Here is an 18,396-nt window from a genome sequence, read left to right as displayed (position 1 = left end):
CTGCTCGTTCCACTTCTGTAAGCTGCGCTGGATACGAGCTTCTGATGAATGTAAATGTTGTTCTAAAGAATCATGTTTTCTACTTGCATTATTAGTGAGCGCATGAATAAAGTAATCATTGAGATGTAATGCAGGGTGGATCTTTAAGCTGCTCCTGGGGTTTAGGGTGTGTGTTTCTGTCAGGGCTCCAGTGATTAATCTTTTCAGAAGCTGGCAGTCAGCCTGAGGTGATCTGGAGTCGCAGGCTCACCTGTGCAGGTGACCCCAGCCTGGTTCTGGTGTGGGCAGCGGCTGTGCTGGTGTGGGCAGTCCCACAGGTGCATCTCAGTGCCCCAGCAGTTCACCTCAGTCAGCCAGAGGGTGTCGTTCCCCGTCCCAAAAGTAGCATTACTATGAGCCTTTGCTGCTGACCCACAGCCCAGCTGTCTGCACACCACCTGGACGTCCATCATGTCCCAGGAGTCTCCACACACCTTCCACCAGGAGCCCTCGTGGAACACCTCCAGCATCCCAGAACACCTGCCTTCACCCCCCACCAGCCGGAGGGGCCAGTGACCTAGAGCAGGAGACACAGATGAGCTGAGCAGCCTCATTACGTTTAGCATCTCCTACAGACACACCTCCATTAACACTATGACTGACCTCATTACATTTAGCATCTCCTACAGACACATCTCCACTAACACTATGACTGACCTCATTACGTTTAGCATCTACAGACACATCTCCACTAACACTATGACTGACCTCATTACGTTTAGCATCTCCTACAGACACATCTCCACTAACACTATGACTGACCTCATTACGTTTAGCATCTCCTACAGACACATCTCCACTAACACTATGACTGACCTCATTACGTTTAGCATCTCCTACACTACAGACACATCTCCATTAACACTATGACTGACCTCATTACGTTTAGCATCTACTACACTACAGACACATCTCCATTAACACTATGACTGACCTCATTACGTTTAGCATCTCCTACAGACACATCTCCATTAACACTATGACTGACCTCATTACGTTTAGCATCTCCTACAGACACATCTCCACTAACACTATCACTGACCTCATTACGTTTAGCATCTCCTCCACTACAGACACATCTCCATTAACACTATGACTGACCTCATTACGTTTAGCATCTCCTACAGACACATCTCCATTAACACCGTGACTGACCTCATTACGTTTAGCATCTCCTACAGACACATCTCCACTAACACCATGACTGACCTCATTACGTTTAGCATCTCCTACAGTCACATCTGCCCTAATATTATGGCAGACCTCACGTAATGCTTTCTGCTTTGCCAAAGCAGAGTGGATTTGTGGCTGTGGATACAGCCTGCTCAAGATTTGCATTACGTTCGGTATACACTCTTATCCAGAGCGGCTTTCCACAGGATTCAACCAAAAAAACGTACTTGTGCAAGCTCTCTGATTTGCTGCTGAGGAACATGACAATTTGCTTCGTGGAACTTCATCATCCTCTTCCCCTTTGATGTGAAGAGAAATAAATAAATAAATGAACTACAAATTTTAAAAAATTTTAAAACACAAAGACAGAAACAGGTTCATTCCATATCAGAAACAAACTGCACTACTTAGAGCTTCAAAAAATCTAATTCATGGGGTTACACTAAAAACCTTAACCTTAAAAATTAACAATAGTCCATAGTTTTACCAATTTAATGTTGCAAAAACTAATAAGCTGACTTACACATTTACCAGTTTAGGGCAAATTAGCTTGATTAATGATTTCATATCATCCTCCCCATCTGTATAAATGAGTCAGTTCTAATTCTATTGTTTCTAACAAGTACCAGGGCCGGCCCTAGGGGTTCAGTGGCCCTAAGCAAATCTTTCTGAGCGGGGAGGGGGGGGAGCTGTTGGATTCCGTCGAGGGGGGGGGGGCGTTTTATGCTGCTGTTACCAATAGGAGTGATACTGTGTTTGGAGTCATGAGGTTTATTATACTGGTCCTAACAGGAGTATAAAGTCTGCAGTAGAGTGAGGTTTACCTGAGCAGGTAAGTGAAGCCACGCTGGTTTGCCCGCAGGTATTCTCACCCCAAGGCTTTGATGGGCACTGCCACAGAGTGGAGTCATGTCGGCGACATCTGAATTGATCCAGCCAGTTTGGAGCTGATTCCAGTCTTGACCGTGCTTTAGACACAAATCCGCTCTTCCCACAGTTCAGCTCCTGACATATGAGAGTAGCCGTGTCTGTAGTCATTTGATTGTAGCACACGTTGCCCCAGGTGCCATTGTAGAAAACTTCCAAATTCCCAGAACAGCCCTCGGCCAGTCTCATCTCCTTGAATTCTACAACAACAATGTTAGAAATCTCTTAGGGACAAAATGGTTTAAAAATAAACATAACCTTAAAATCTTGTCCCAGAAATTACAGAGGATAGAAAGGTAAATGGATCGGATGCAGGTATAAGTCAGGATGAAAAGCTATGTTCTGTTAGGCACTGCTCTCCAGAGATAAATCTCATCACTTTGAACACCTGAAATTCCTCACCAATCAGGTATCATGTATTCACACCCAATTAGTGTCAGTGCAAAAGCAAGAACTTTAGGTGCTCCACTGAGCTCCAGACCTGAACACACGACCCCCACGTCCTCCTTGTGTCCACAGTCAGTTTGTCCCCATCCAGCTGTGGGACAGTCCCACAGGGACGTCTCGTTCCCCACACAGCCCACCTCATCCAGCCAGACAGATCCATTTCCTGGCCCAAAGAAGGAGGGTAGCGGGGCACTGAGGGCCGTCCCACACTGGAGCTGCCTGCACACCACCTGAGCATCCTCCAGGTCCCAGGAGTCATCACAAACTGTCCCCCAGGAGCCCCTGTGGAACACCTCCAACCGTCCCGCACAGTCCCCCCCTCCCCCCACCAGCCTGAGAGTCCTGTGATCTGAGAGAGAGAGAGAGAGAGAGGGGGAGAGGGGGAGAGAGAAGCAGAGAGAGAGAGAGAGAAAGGGAGAGAGGGGGAGAGAGAGAGGGCGTGAGAAAGAGAGAAATAGAGAGAAGTTATCTGAGTTGTTACACAAGCTCTGTCTGTTCTAAATACTCTGATTCCTAATACTTTTTAAAAATCCTTTAGGTTGAGTATACTATATCCCCCATGTCAAACAAGCAGCTAGAGACTGCAGAGAAGCTTCATTAGTAACCTGTACTCACTGGAACAGACGATGGACACCTGTTCCCTGGAGCTGCAGGTGAGGTTGTGTGGAGTGCTGCAGTTCCCCAGGTGAGCCTCTCTCCCGGAGCACTGAACCCCCATCAGACACTCCCCACTGCCCCCTGTCCCAGACGGAGAGGAGCTGTAGACCTGCACTGCAGAGCCACAGCCCAGCTGCCTGCAGGCCACCGAGGCCTCACTGAAGCTCCAGGGCCCCACCACTCTGCTCCAGGTCTGCTGGTAGTACACCTCCACCTGGCCCACACACGCATCCTCTCCAGCCAGCCGCACTGTCCCGTCCAGAGCTGAGAGGGCAGAGCCTGAGGATCCCAAATGTAAGAGGGTTAGGGTTAGACTCCTCTGATAAACCCAAGAGTATTATGGTTAGGGTTAGACTCCTCTGATAAACTTTGAACATTGCTGTTTGTCTGCTTTTATAATATGTTAAATGTTGAAATTTTGTTGTGTCTGTAATCAACTGCTGCTTTCTTGGCCAGGTCTCTCTTGAAAAAGAGATTTCTAATCTCAATAAGACTAACCTGGTTAAATTAAATAAAAATAAATAAACCCAAGTGTATTAGGGTTAGACTCCTCTGTTAAACACAAGTGTATTAGGGTTAGGGTTAGGCTCCTCTGATAAACCCAAGTGTATTAGGGTTAGGCTCCTCTGTTAAACACAAGTGTATTAGGGTTAGACTCCTCTGGTAAACACAAGTGTATTAGGGTTAGGGTTAGACTCCTCTGTTAAACCCAAGTGTATTAGGGTTAGACTCCTCTGATAAACCCAAGTGTATTAGGGTTAGGGTTAGACTCCTCTGATAAACCCAAGTGTATTAGGGTTAGACTCCTCTGTTAAACACAAGTGTATTAGGGTTAGGGTTAGGCTCCTCTGATAAACCCAAGTGTATTAGGGTTAGGCTCCTCTGTTAAACACAAGTGTATTAGGGTTAGACTCCTCTGGTAAACACAAGTGTATTAGGGTTAGGGTTAGACTCCTCTGTTAAACCCAAGTGTATTAGGGTTAGACTCCTCTGATAAACCCAAGTGTATTAGGGTTAGGGTTAGACTCCTCTGATAAACCCAAGTGTATTAGGGTTAGACTCCTCTGTTAAACCCAAGTGTATTAGGGTTAGACTCCTCTGATAAACCCAAGTGTATTAGGGTTAGGGTTAGACTCCTCTGATAAACCCAAGTGTATTAGGGTTAGGGTTAGGCTCCTCTGTTAAACCCAAGTGTATTAGGGTTAGGGTTAGACTCCTCTGATAAACCCAGGTGTATTAGGGTTAGGGTTAGACTCCTCTGATAAACCCAAGTGTATTAGGGTTAGGGTTAGGCTCCTCTGTTAAACCCAAGTGTATTAGGGTTAGACTCCTCTGATAAACCCAAGTGTATTAGGGTTAGACTCCTCTGATAAACCCAAGTGTATTAGGGTTAGACTCCTCTGATAAACCCAAGTGTATTAGGGTTAGGGTTAGACTCCTCTGATAAACCCAAGTGTATTAGGGTTAGACTCCTCTGTTAAACCCAAGTGTATTAGGGTTAGACTCCTCTGATAAACCCAAGTGTATTAGGGTTAGACTCCTCTGTTAAACCCAAGTGTATTAGGGTTAGACTCCTCTGATAAACCCAAGTGTATTAGGGTTAGACTCCTCTGATAAACCCAAGTGTATTAGGGTTAGGGTTAGACTCCTCTGTTAAACCCAAGTGTATTAGGGTTAGGCTCCTCTGTTAACCCCACACCCTCTTAATTTACGGCAGGCAGAGACATGCTGGGCTGCCGCCTCTGTTGCGATTTCCTCTTCCCCAGAATTTTTATTTATTTATTTGGTTCCGATAGGTAATGATTAGTCTGTTCAGTGAATTTGGGAAAATATTGGTTTCTGATTGGGAGGTACTTGGGGCAGGAAAGCAGGAAGTGGGCCTCTGTCTCCACCTGCCAGATTGCAATGAGCACACAGCCTGTCGCTTTTGCCAGCCAGGTCTTTTTGTGGCAACCAATTTTGATGGCAAGGCTGTGGTCACTGAGTCTGTACATTGTTAATGTGCACCTTTCCTTTTGGTTTATAACTCTAGATATTCTGACAGGGAGCAATCTTGGCCTAGAGCACAATACATTTCATTACATTACATTACATTATAGGCATTTAGCAGACGCTCTTATCCAGAGCGACTTACACAACTTTTACTTAGCACTTTACATTGTATCCATTTATACAGCTGGATATATACTGAAGCAATGCAGGTTAAGTACCTTGCTCAAGGGTACAACGGCAGTGTCCTTACCCGGGATTCGAACCTGCGACCTTTCGGTTACAAGCGCAGTTCCTTACCCACTGCGCCACACTCCGTCCTTTCCAGTTTATTGTTTAATTTCTTCATGCTGTCAATGTATAGTTTTTGTTGATTTTTGTCAAAATTTCTAGATGCAGTGGGTGTGATATTTTTTGTTGTTGATATTTTGTAAAAATGTTCTTTTGATGGCCAGTTGTCCCAGGGGAACTCTGGGTCTGGGTAGAGCTGGTTACTCTTCTCTCTCTCTCTCCCTCTCTCTCTCTCTCTCTCTCTCTCTCTTTCAATTTCAATTTCAAAGTGCTTTATTGGCATGAAAAATATAGGCACTTGTGTTGCCAAAGCAGTGGTTACAACATGCAACTATATACAATGAATCCGAGAATGTGAATTTGTTATATAAAAAATATAAAAATATATACAAAAATATCAGTAAGTGATGTTAGGTGTGTGTGTGTGTCTGACTATCTGTGTGTTGTGTGCATGAATGAATATTATGTGTCTGCTGGTACGCGTGTATGCTGTGTGTAAATGTGTGCATGAGGTGGTCACACATTGTCCCTCAGAGTATGGCAAGAGAACACAAATTGTGCTGCTAGTATGCAGCAACCTTGTTCTTCTCCTAATAGGTAGGGTAATCTATCATCATTGGGTATATCATTGAATTGGGGACATTTCTGGATCATTTTTTGGTAGAATTTTTGGCGAATTTGGTCAAATTTTGTGCATTCTATTAGGAAGTGTTTTTCAGTTTCATTTTGGTTGCATCTGCATTGTTGGCACAATCTTTTTTCTTCTGGCAACCATGATTTTCTGTGCATGCCAGTTTCTATGATTTCTCTTTCTCTCTCTCTCTCTCTCTCTCTCAGTGCAGTAAATGTGTGCTAAATTGTGCCATGTACACAGTACAGAGAGCAGGACTCCTCACCAGAGCAGATGACTCCAGCATCCTGTCCAGGTAAGAGCACAGCTCGGCTCCATGAGGAAACAGCACACTGTGAGAGGCGTGTCTCGTTCCCATGGCAATCAAACACATCGGCAAACACATTGTCTCTGATTGGCCCACTCCCCTCTCCAAACCAGGACCGTGCTGGCACTGCCACTACAGTCCCACACTTCAGCTGCTGACAGAGGACATTGGAGGCTCTCCTGTCCCAGCATGCATCACACACTGTCCCCCATTTACTCAGGTACCGCAGCTCCACTCGACCAGAGCAGTTATCAGGGCCGTCAGCCAGCCTGGACTCGGTGTACCCTACACACAGCACAGTGGGGTTAGCATCTGACCAACACTGAGATAATAAAGGAGACTTAGGGAAGAGGCTAACAGAATACACAGGTACAAAACACACACACACACAGACACACACACACACACACACATACAAACACACACACACACACGCACACACACACACATACAAACACACAGACACACACAGACACACATGCACACACATGCATGCAGACACACACACAAACACACACACACACACACACATACAAACACACACATACGCACACACACAGACTCATGCATACACACACACACACACATATGCATACGCACACACTCACGCACACATACATACACATGCACACACATGCATGCAGACACACACACAAACACACACACACCTACACACACTCACACACACTCACACACACAATCATACACACACACACACACACAATCACACACGCACACTCAGGCACACAGACACATGCATACACACACATGCACACATGTACATACGACAAATCACACACACATGCACACACACACACACGCACACACTCACACACACACACAGACACATACATGCACATATACATACACACACCCACTCATGCGCACACACACACACACACATACATATACACACACACACAAACACACACACCTGCACGCACACATGCACACACATGCATGCAGACACACACACAAACACACTCATATACACACACACACACACACTCAGGCACACAGACATACGCATACACAGACGTACAATAACACACACATGCACACATGTACATATGACAAATCACACACAAACCCACACACACTCATATACACACACACACACACACACACACACACACACCCAGAGCAGCAGCCAGAGTACTTACCCACACACATCGCTCAGAGCATATCACTCCTGTTCTTAAATCATTGCATTGGCTCCCTGTTAAATCCAGGGTTGAATTTAAAGTGTTGCTAACTACTTACAAAGCATTGCATGGCTTTGGACCTTCATATTTGCAGGATTTGATTGAACCTTATATTCCCTGTCGTACCCTGCGTTCAGCTACTGCTGAACTTTTAGTGGTTCCTCGTTGCCGATTAAAAACAGCTGGGGGAAGAGCTTTTAGCTGCGCTGCACCGTGCCTCTGGAATTCAATCCCAAGCCATATCAGAGGTGCAGCTACAATTGGTTATTTTAAATCGTATCTTAAGACTTATTTGTTCTCATGTGCCTGTTCCTCTTAGTTTTGACTTCTTAGGTTATTTATTTATATTTATTTATTGATTTATTTATTTTGTAAAGCACCCTGGAATGTACGCATGAAGAGCGCTATATAAGAGCTTATTGTATTGTACTGTACACCCATACACACACACATACACACACACAGGCTACACAGATTAAACTCACACAGACACTGGGAGACCATGCAAACTCCACACATTAAACTCACAGACACTGGGAGATCATACAAACTCCACACAGATTAAACTCACACAGACACTGGGAGATCATACAAACTCCACACAGATTAAACTCACACTGGGAGATGCCGCTGCTCAGAAATGCCTGTATGTGAATTCCTGCAGCTCACAGGAAGGCTGCGATAGCTCTGTGTGCTTCCTCTTCCTGTGTGTCTATGGTAGATATGGTGTGCTTCCCCTATCAGAGGGTTATGGGCTGGACATCCTCTATAGTGTTCACTGCATTTTACAGATTATATCTGCATCACAATATCCAGCATTATAGCCCCTGACATGTCACATTTCACAGTATAATGAATGAATATCTTGATCTTCTTAAATATAAATGCATACAATCTGTTTAGGACTATATTAACCCAGTGTCACTGAAACACACAGTATACAAATGACTCTTACCAGAACACACCAGTCCCACATCGTTTCCATGGGAGCAGGGTTGATTCTGTGAGGGTGCTTTGGGACAGAAGCAAATGTGAGATTCCTTGCCTGAACACTGAATCTCCTCTGCCCACACCTGGCCCTCCCCCTGGCCAAACGCAGCTGCCCCCCGCAGCTCTTTAGGAACTCCACAGTCCAGCTCCCTGCACACAACCTCTGCGTCCCACTGGTCAAAGTCAGCATCACACACCGTGCCCCAGGAGCTCCCATGATACATCTCTACTCTCCCAGAGCACAGGTCAGACCCGCCGACCAGCCTGACCTTACGATGGGCTGCAGTTAAACAGGGAATAAAGAGAGAAGCATCGGCAATGACTGGCACCTTATTCCAGAGACAACAGTGAGCACAGCTGCATGAATACAGGACTGCACGGCTATTATACATGGAATACAGCAGTGTGATATGAGCCAATCTCACGTCCACAGCAGTGTGAGATGAGCCAATCCCGTATGAACTGCAGCGTGTGATGAGCCAATCACATGTAAACTTCTGCTACGGACTTAAACTTTAAAAAGATAAACATTCTGATAGCGTCAGAAAAAGAGAAATACATCAGAAACACAAAGATTCTGCTGTGACTGCGTAAGAGCTGAATTAGTTCAGTGAAAGGAGCAATACAATAATTTACTTCATAACACCACATTTTAAAATGTAATACTATGTTTTAGTTATGTAATAATATATGCATTTATGAAACTAATATATCCTCATTTAAATCCAAAGTCCTGTGTTGGTATAAGAACATTGGTAAGAGCTGAATAACACTGAGTCCTACCTGAGCAGATCACTCCAGCATCCTCTGCATGACTGCAGTCCTGTTCACCCCATCCTGGTGAGTGACACTGCTTCAGTGTGGATTCTGATCCCTCGCAGGACACTTCATCCATCCATATGTTCCCAGACCCTGGGCCAAAGCGAGCAAGTCCTGGTGCTTCAGCATCTCCACAGCCCAGCTGTCTACACACCACCCCAGCATCTGTCATATCCCAACTATCATCACACACTGTCCCCCACTCTTCCTGATGGTAAACCTCCACTCTCCCAGCACAGGGGCTGCCTCCATTCACCAACCTCACATCCTCACTGCCTGAGAAAGAGAAAGAGGGGGGGGGGGGGGGGGGGGGGGAGTTTGAGTTTGAACAAACCTTTATTTCACTATACATACAGTAATTTGGCAACAACAAAAGCAGCTAAAATAAAGAAATCACCATATCAAAATGAACAACAATACCAAGACACAAAAAAACAAACAGATTATTCTCTCTAGGGGTTTCGTCATACTTGTTCCTGGTTATGGTTATACACTTTGTTGTACGTCGCTCTGGATAAGAGCGTCTGCCAAATGCCTGTAATGTAATGTAATGTAAAGCACTGTTGAATCTCTGTCAAAGTCTTGGTCTCTATATAATAAATGGCATGATCAGAGGGGACTCTTTAGGTAGATATACTGTACATACAGTTCAGCTCTTGGTAACAGTGTAGTAAACTATGCCATCCCGTACCTAAACCCCTCCTCCATAAATGCATTTACTGTCAGACCACAAACACCCTTATCAGATCACAGTCAGATCACTGAGTTCATAAAGAGAACACAGCAGTCCAACACACATACATAACCTCAATCCTTTCTACAGATGGGCTCCAAACAGCACACAATTATACAAAGAGGCAATTGGCAGTGATTAAAGAAAAATTCTAATATAAATATTTCAAAACACACAGTATCGGATATATAGACCTGGCCATAATTTACTTTAATAATTTTTTTAAGTAGCTAAAAAATCCAAGTTAATAACCACAAATATGAAAAATAATAATAAGAATGTAACGAAAAATGGTTTGATGAGGAATGTAAAACTATGAGAAAAAAGCTGAGAACCAAAAACATAAAAATCCCAAAAACCAAGATTTACGCCTAAGATACTGTGAAACCCTCAAACAATATAAACAAACAATTAAAAATAAAAGACTGGAACACATCAGCACGCAACTAAACGGAAATGAACAGTCAATAAACCAAACATGGAAACAACTACGGCACACAGTGCTGTACATAAACATCTTATAGATAAACCTGGTTCTTATGTAGTACCACTGTTTATAGATTCTCAATAATGTTTAGCCTGGTTCACCATGGGTGTAAACCCCAAGTTTTTGCTGAGAGTTGAAAAGGATATGCCCACAGCAGTGTCTGCAGGAACACAGGCACACCACTAGGTTGTGCTCTATTACCCTGGCTTTGTACACTGTGACACAAGCTCTGCCAGTGAGGCCGGTCACATGACTGAATAAGCAGATGGCACTTGTGTGACAGTGCTTATCATAGGCGTCATAATACGCAATTCCTTGCGCCCACACCTGCCTGCACCCCAACCCCCACCCGCACCCCCCCACCCCCACCACACCCGCACCCATCCACAAAATCGGGTGACACCAACGGTCGACCGCACCGGGTATCACCAACCCTAGTGACGCCACTGGTGCTTAAGCCCCTACAGAATGCAGGTGCACACTTTGGCCACAAGGTGGAGGAAAACCCCTTCACTTTCTCAGACGTAAGAACTGTTTTGCTGCACTGAAAATAGGAAATGAGAATGCTGTGAGTGAGATGGTATTAAAAACCTGAGATTTGACATTTGCAGACATCTCAAGTGGAGTACAGACACAGATCTATTCAAAATGTAATCAGCCTTACCAGTGTCTACTTTCTACAGAAACTGAGAGCGTTAGAAGTAGACTGGAATACCAAGTGTGTTTATTGCAGTTCAGTACTAAGACTTTTCACCTTCTGTTGCATTTCCTGGCGGAATGGTCACTCAGACATGAACCTCAGTAAACTCCTGTGCATCGTAAAACGCTGGCTGTGCAGAGTACGGCTCCTCAAAAGACACAGACGAGCAACAGGAGACCATTCTTCCTACCAAGCTCAGTGCATCTTCATAAGAACTCATTTATCAGTGAAAAAGGAGATTTATCTGGAATGCATTTTAACCATTTAATGATATTAAGTACAGACCTGGGCGTATGTAGATGTACATCATAATATTTTAATATTTTACATTAGTAACGGTGTTGTTATGCACTTATTGTACATTACTTTGAATAAAAGTGTCTTCCAATTAAATGTCATGTAATGTTTTCAGTGAAATGGTATGTTTCCACAATGAGGATTAAACATGAATTTGAATTGTTAGCTTATATATATATATTTTTATTTATTTGACGTTAGTAGTTCAGCTCTACAAAATTCCTGTTTAACAATCACTTTTATGCTTTAAGCGTTCATCCTATGGAGTATGTCCTCATTATATTTCTTGTGCAATTTCAATAATTATTTAATTTGAAAATTTTGCATGTTTTTAAATTGATAGTAAAATATTATGAAAAATGCCACATATTCAAACTTACGTGAGTTTCAAATAAAATATTTTCCATTTGCAGCCGTAAGCAGTGGTGGAGAATATTATCTGTTCAGAGTGTGTTATTTGAAAAGAATTACACAGGAAGTCTGACTGGATCAATGTTGCTTCAGTCCTGCTTTTGAAGTTGAGGTTTGAGCAGGTGTTACCACTGATGCGCTAACATGTGCCAAGTTTTTTTTTTCATTTTTTTTTTTTTCAAAGTTGCTGTAATAAGTTTCATGAGATGAGAACGTTTTAATAAGTGCAATATATTATTAATGTGCTGCCATAAAGGCATAAAATGTATCACTGAAGAGAGTACGTCACATTTCCGTTCTGCCTTCCGTTATAACGCACTAAAGACGGAAGAGTTCTTATAAAAATACACTAATAAAAAGCAACTTACAACTACAAAAATAAAATATTGAATATTGAAAATATTAATTCGGCCAACTTATGATATAAATTTCACGCAAACATCAGGTATTTCTGGGAACGCCAACTAATACCTGGACTGGTTCATGACTATCAGGCGCCAAATTACATAGACACGGAAACGATTAAAACAATATTTGAAAAAGATCTTTATATTCACATATATTTATATTTACTAAAACACAAACATGATCAAACAAAAAACTTTATCTTGGCTGGATTATTCAAATATCATGTTTTATATACCAGTGAATCAAATACAGAAACATTTCCTAAATAATTAATAATAAAATTAGTTTAATGAAAGCTTCATGAATGATGCAGAGAAATATTACTACAGTAAACTCTGGTGTTTAGAGACGGCCTGGAGCCCTGCCCTGCCTGGAGAGCTGCCCCTCTGACCCCTTGGCCCTGACCCCCAGTCTCTGAGCCCTGACTGGGTGTGGAGAAGCTGAAGAGGAGGATAAAGCTGGTACTCACTGACTGTGGAGAGCAGGAGCAGGGAGGAGAGAGAGAGAAAGAACAGACATCTCTCCATCTTCAGCGCAAACAAACCAAACCTTCCTCAGAGCAGAGTGGATGCTCACACCTTCACCTCTGAGCTCTCAGAGAGACTGAGCCCTGTGCACACACCCGGCCCCCCTCTGAGAGAGCACACTCTTTCCCCCCCACCAATCACAATCACTGCTGCCTTATAAGAGCACTGCAGGAACACTTCAAACAGCCACAGTGACAAATCAGCGCACGCCATTTACATTTTCTCCATATATTCCAACTCTGCGTCACTGCAGGCTGTCAGGACTCCTCCCACCAGAAGACCCCGCCCCTATGACACACTGCGCTGACAGACACAGAAGAAGAAAGCGGCTCGTTTCTAAAAAGGATGGAGTTTTCAGTGCAGTGTTTGGCTGTGCAGTCTGAAACCCAGTGCAGTCTTGGGCCTTTAGGAAAAACAAAAACCTGGCGAGAGAGAAATGGGGGGTGGACCATTCGAAAGAACTGATTATTCAGTCCACCCCCCAGAGAGACACCCATCCATCACACATCTACCATGTACAGTTGAAACCGCAAAGATTTTGATTTTGATTTGGACTTTTGTAAATTGATCATAACTGTGTTTGTGTTGGTTTATTTTCAGATTTTAATGTTTTTGTATGAGGCCTGTTCAGGTGATGATCTTCTAATGAGTGCAATAATTTAAAAAAAAAAACAATAAAAGACAAAGTGCAGTCTGACACCCTATGCAGCAAAGCCCTGATGCATTTTGTTTAAAAAACGATAATATTCCTGATACATTTTCAGTGGACATGCAAATGCATAAAGCAAATAAAAGACATGAAAATAGGATGTAATAACACAGTGAAAGACTGAATTTTAGTGAAAATATGCATTTTTATTAAAGGTTTAAAAAGAATAATTATGACAATGAAACCCAGCAGACTGACCAACCCTCTACACTCATTTTAACAAGAAAAATAAGAATTTTAGTTTTTCTTTCCATGGAGAAATGTAGGTTCTACAACAAGACATTTGTTAATAGTCCAATATTTAACAAAATATAAGACTTCTATGGGTTCAATTCATAGTGAAACATTTAACACACAAAGCCAGTGCTGTGTGTTAACAGTAAAATCTTACCTGAGGGTCTGTCCCAGGTGGAGCAGCAGTGGCAGACTGGGGAGGAGTGCTCTGTTTGGTGAGGGTACTGGGGACAGGCCTCAGGGCTGCAGGGGGGGTGGGTGGATTACCTGATGGAGGAGCGGGATGATGGGCCGTTGGGTCCCTGTCCTCCACATCTTCAAATCCCTCATCCTCCACGTGCAGCTCTTCCTCCTGAGGAGTCCAAGCTGGTCCCGCAGCACTCAGACTGAGAACGCGGCCACTCCCCCCGTTCAGCTCTCCTGCAGCGCACTGACGCACAGCACGCGCATTATTCCGCTCGCCGCACTGTTCATCATACCGCTGCATCTTTCCAATGAGTAACATAAGCATCGTGCCGACGGACGTTACCAATTCAGCTGATTTGGTTGGTACGGTGGAAAGTAGTTCCGGGTGACAGTAGTTCCGGATTCCAAAATAAAAAGTAAAACTGCCGATTATTTATTTAACATTAAAAATGAAATGATGGAAAACTCTATATGCAATGGGCGGCCCCCTGAACATTTTTTTGGGGCAAGTTTTGAGGGACTGGAGGAATGTGGATCGGAGGAGTGGTGGGACACACACACAAACACACAAACCACTCTCCAATTATAGTAATAGGATTAGTCAGTTTATAATGCTTTTCACTCAGAAGTCTCAGTTGCATGGCAGATAGCAATCTGTACGCTTCATCACAATGCTTAATGAACAAGCTACAATCTGGCTTGCACCAATACTTTCCAGATTTACACCCAAAAATCCTGCGCATAGAAAAAGTATATTTATAGCCACTTAGCAGATATTATAAATACTTCACATTGCTTCACATTTTGCTTTGAAATAAAATAAAGGTGGCTAACAATACAGCTAAAAAGCGGCTGACCTGCGTTATTGTCAACATCAACTTAAATTCAACAAGCTAAGAACTTGAGCAGCAGGCTTTTTATCCTCGTTATCCTTCTTCACCACGTGCGCAATCGTGAGCTTTCACCACAGATAAATATTAGCAAAATACTTACGGATCAGTGGACATCGATTACCTGTATTGTTGCAAAATAAATTGTGAAAAAAATCGTTAAAATTTGCCGCTAGCTTCACGGAGCTGCTGCACTGACAGATTTCCCGGAAGTCCCGTTCGACTTTACCGCCGTCGGAACCGTAATGACGTCATTGAGAAACGAAAAGCTGAGCACCGATTGGCCAGCCCAGTGAAGGGAAAATGAAGAAAAGGTTGCAGACTACATACACGTTTTCTGGGTAGTTCAGTGCAGTTATTTGACATAAAGCACTATCTGTTTCATACTTCACCACAACTACAGTACTTTCTAAAACGATTATGCTTTTAAGAAAATAGGCCCTACGCAAATATTGACTATATAGTTTCAAAGAACGGTGAGTATCTGTAGAACTCATGCTGGGAGCCTCCAAAAGACTGTCAAAGACTGAGTTTTCGTAATTGCTAAGAAAATGCGGTCTTGTTTCGGAACAGATTGGGCTACAGTTTGTGCACCGCTGCTGAAATGATCGGTACAGAAATCAAAGCTTCCGTCTCGCATATTTGTGGTGTGTCAGACACAGCTGTGACCTCGTGCTGATGGATATTTGCGGTGAGATGGTACTCTGTCAGCACGTGGTGCTGAATGGACAGCGGTCACTCCTGTGTCCGGGCTGAGTTATATGACCTTTGGATTGAAATAGTGCTGCAGTAAATAATGCACCCGTTATATTTGGAATCAGTGAAAATATACCACACAATAAACTGATTTCGTGCTCTAAAAATGGAACTTATTATGATAAGATTTATATTTTATAAGCTCCCAGGCATGGAACTGACACCGCCCTGTATGCCAGAGTATAAACACAAACACACGTACATTCAATTTCTCCTGTGGAAGAACCCTGCTGCATTTGTTTATTTCAAACATACACACACTCGCGTAGGTATAGCCGTTATTTTCCTGCCACAGGAAGCTACAGAACTGCTGTAAAATACCAGGGCATATCTTACTTATCTGATTACCTCTAGAAAAAAATAAAAATAGCGGACGCTGTGGCTCATAACCTTCCGAAGCGAGCGCGTGATCAAAGCACAGAAACCACGTGAGCGTCTCCTACCCGCAGCTCCTCTGCAGAGGAGAGAAAAACTTGGCACTGAAATGCAGATGAATGAGACGTACACGATAACCAGTACAACTTCCGGCAACGTTCAGATACTCTGCGATGCTGGAGGGGGTTGAAGTCCCTCTGCAAGCTCCTCAGTGACACAGTTAAATGTTTCACTTTGGCAGCTCTTCAGGTCAGGTTAGGTCATGTAGGCCTATCAGAGTCATGCTGATTTCTCTCAGAAAGTACACCTCAGGCAACATATTCCGTGTGTAAATTATATTTCAGTTAATATTTCATACTTATTTAAGAGTTAGAGTTACAGCATCCACTTTGGGGGTTTCAGAGATCTTCTTCAACACAATATCTTTAACCAGTGTTTAGGAGAGGGAGCTTGTTGGTATCTGGGGGCCATTTTGTGGTTGATTATGAGACTTGTTGACCTCAAAATGCAACTAAACTCAAACTGTGATCACTGGGTTCTTCTTCCTCCCTCATCATCTTCCTCACTGTGTGGGGGACCACATGTGTCCCAACTCTGCCACCTTGTTTGAGAGGAAGGTTGCTGACATCTGCAATTCTTTCAAGATGGAGTCCTCGGACACATTCGGCAATCCTCTCCCAAGACAACCCTCCCCCTCTCCCCACTCCCCCCAATCACACAGACGAGACAAACAGCAGGAGGACTCAGTGAATGAAGCATGATGTCAGAGGAAAGGGAATATTCACACTGCATTTTGCTCCAGAGCTGAACCTCTCCGGGGTCAAACCCCTATCATCCGGAGGCCTGGATGGGTGACCTCGCTCTTCTGAACCATGTATTAAATTAATATACAGGGGCAGTCTATTTTACCATAGCTTAATACCTCAGGCAATAATCTGCTCTTTTTTTTTTTTTACCTCACTTGCTCTTAGTTTTGGCTGACAGTGAAACATGACCTCTGCTGACCCCATCTGGACACAGGTATGTACTGCATCAGCCATCAGCCAAGTCAGGGCAGGCTACAGCAGGACATATCATACAGACATAAAGACTTAAACATTAAAACCAGGCAAGGCGAGTTGAAGGTTATTCATCTGTGCAGTTTATTAATTTAATTAGTGGCCTCACATGGCTCTCATAGCTTTTGTTTTTGTATTGTTGGAGGGTATAGTTACGTGGCAAAAGCCACACATTAACACAGACAATGGTGGAAAGGTCATTGGCCACAGGTGTCTCTCTCACCTGCAGGTCCAGGCACCACAAACATCTGACCACCAACTCATCCCCTACATCTGAGTGGTTACACACCTTTAATTCCCCACACGCTGATTCCCCAGGTTGTCACTGCAAAAGAGAATTGAGCAATGAATTAAATGTCTGATAAGTAATTGGACATTGGGGCAATAGAGCATGAGTTTGGGGCAGATAGGGTAACAATATCCCAACGGCTGACAATGGTAGATGCTGGCAAGACTTGTCGGTGTTGAAAAGGTCTTGCATATTTTCACCACTAGATGTCAGTAAACTCACACTAAAATTCCAGTTCGGTGTAATCATTAATCAAGTAATCATTTAAACATGGAAAGCACCTAATTAATTTACTTAAAAATGGAGCAAACTGTTCATTTGAAGCGAATGTTCATTCAGGTTTGTAGGTTTTCACTGTGTGCATAAGCAGCTGCACTAGGCTGAACAGGAACATGCGGAAGATTGTCATGAGGCCTGCATTTTAGAAATATCTACTGGTTTTGAGGCAAATTTCAACAAATGCAATAAGTCAAAAAAAAATTCTGATAACCACATCTGCCGAAGTTTAACTAATAATTCTAAACTGAAACACTCAAGATGGTGTTTTAACTGAATTAAATCCAATTAACAACCCCACAAGCTAAAGCTATTTAGCCAACTTGCTAAAGCTGGTTGCTTACCACTATGCTTGGCGTCATTTTTATATCAATACTTTTAATGGCACGCCTGGATTTTGGCAGTCAGAATGAATGAGTTATAGACAGTGTATGTCTTGTATGTGTGAGTAACTTGGCATTTGTGTACGTTGAAAACGTGTTCTTTATGAGATGCTATTCACCCCGGGACAGTAGGGGGCGATAAGCACTTTACAAAATTTAAGTCCGCCGTCAATAAGCGGACAAAAAACGCGCGTGGGATCAT

The 18,396-nt window shown here is 43.3% G+C and overlaps 1 protein-coding gene across 1 annotated transcript in view; it reads right to left on the bottom strand.

Moving 5' to 3' along the window:
* LOC118220424 (deleted in malignant brain tumors 1 protein-like) overlaps window positions 1-14,513 on the bottom strand; it is a 145,567-nt gene extending 131,054 nt beyond the window's left edge. The window contains exons 1-3 of the mRNA XM_035404285.1: window positions 14,249-14,513; window positions 9,440-9,751; window positions 8,622-8,936 (exon numbers count right to left, since the gene is read on the bottom strand). Coding sequence (XP_035260176.1) covers window positions 8,622-8,936; window positions 9,440-9,751; window positions 14,249-14,492 — 871 coding nt within the window. The 5' untranslated portion in view covers window positions 14,493-14,513. The remainder of the gene's footprint in view (window positions 1-8,621; window positions 8,937-9,439; window positions 9,752-14,248) is intronic.
* Window positions 14,514-18,396: the final 3,883 nt, after the last annotated feature.

The sequence above is a fragment of the Anguilla anguilla genome, chromosome 2, assembly GCF_013347855.1.
Source record: "Anguilla anguilla isolate fAngAng1 chromosome 2, fAngAng1.pri, whole genome shotgun sequence".
NCBI classification, from domain to species: domain Eukaryota; kingdom Metazoa; phylum Chordata; class Actinopteri; order Anguilliformes; family Anguillidae; genus Anguilla; species Anguilla anguilla.
This window is presented reverse-complemented; position numbering and strand designations above follow the sequence as displayed.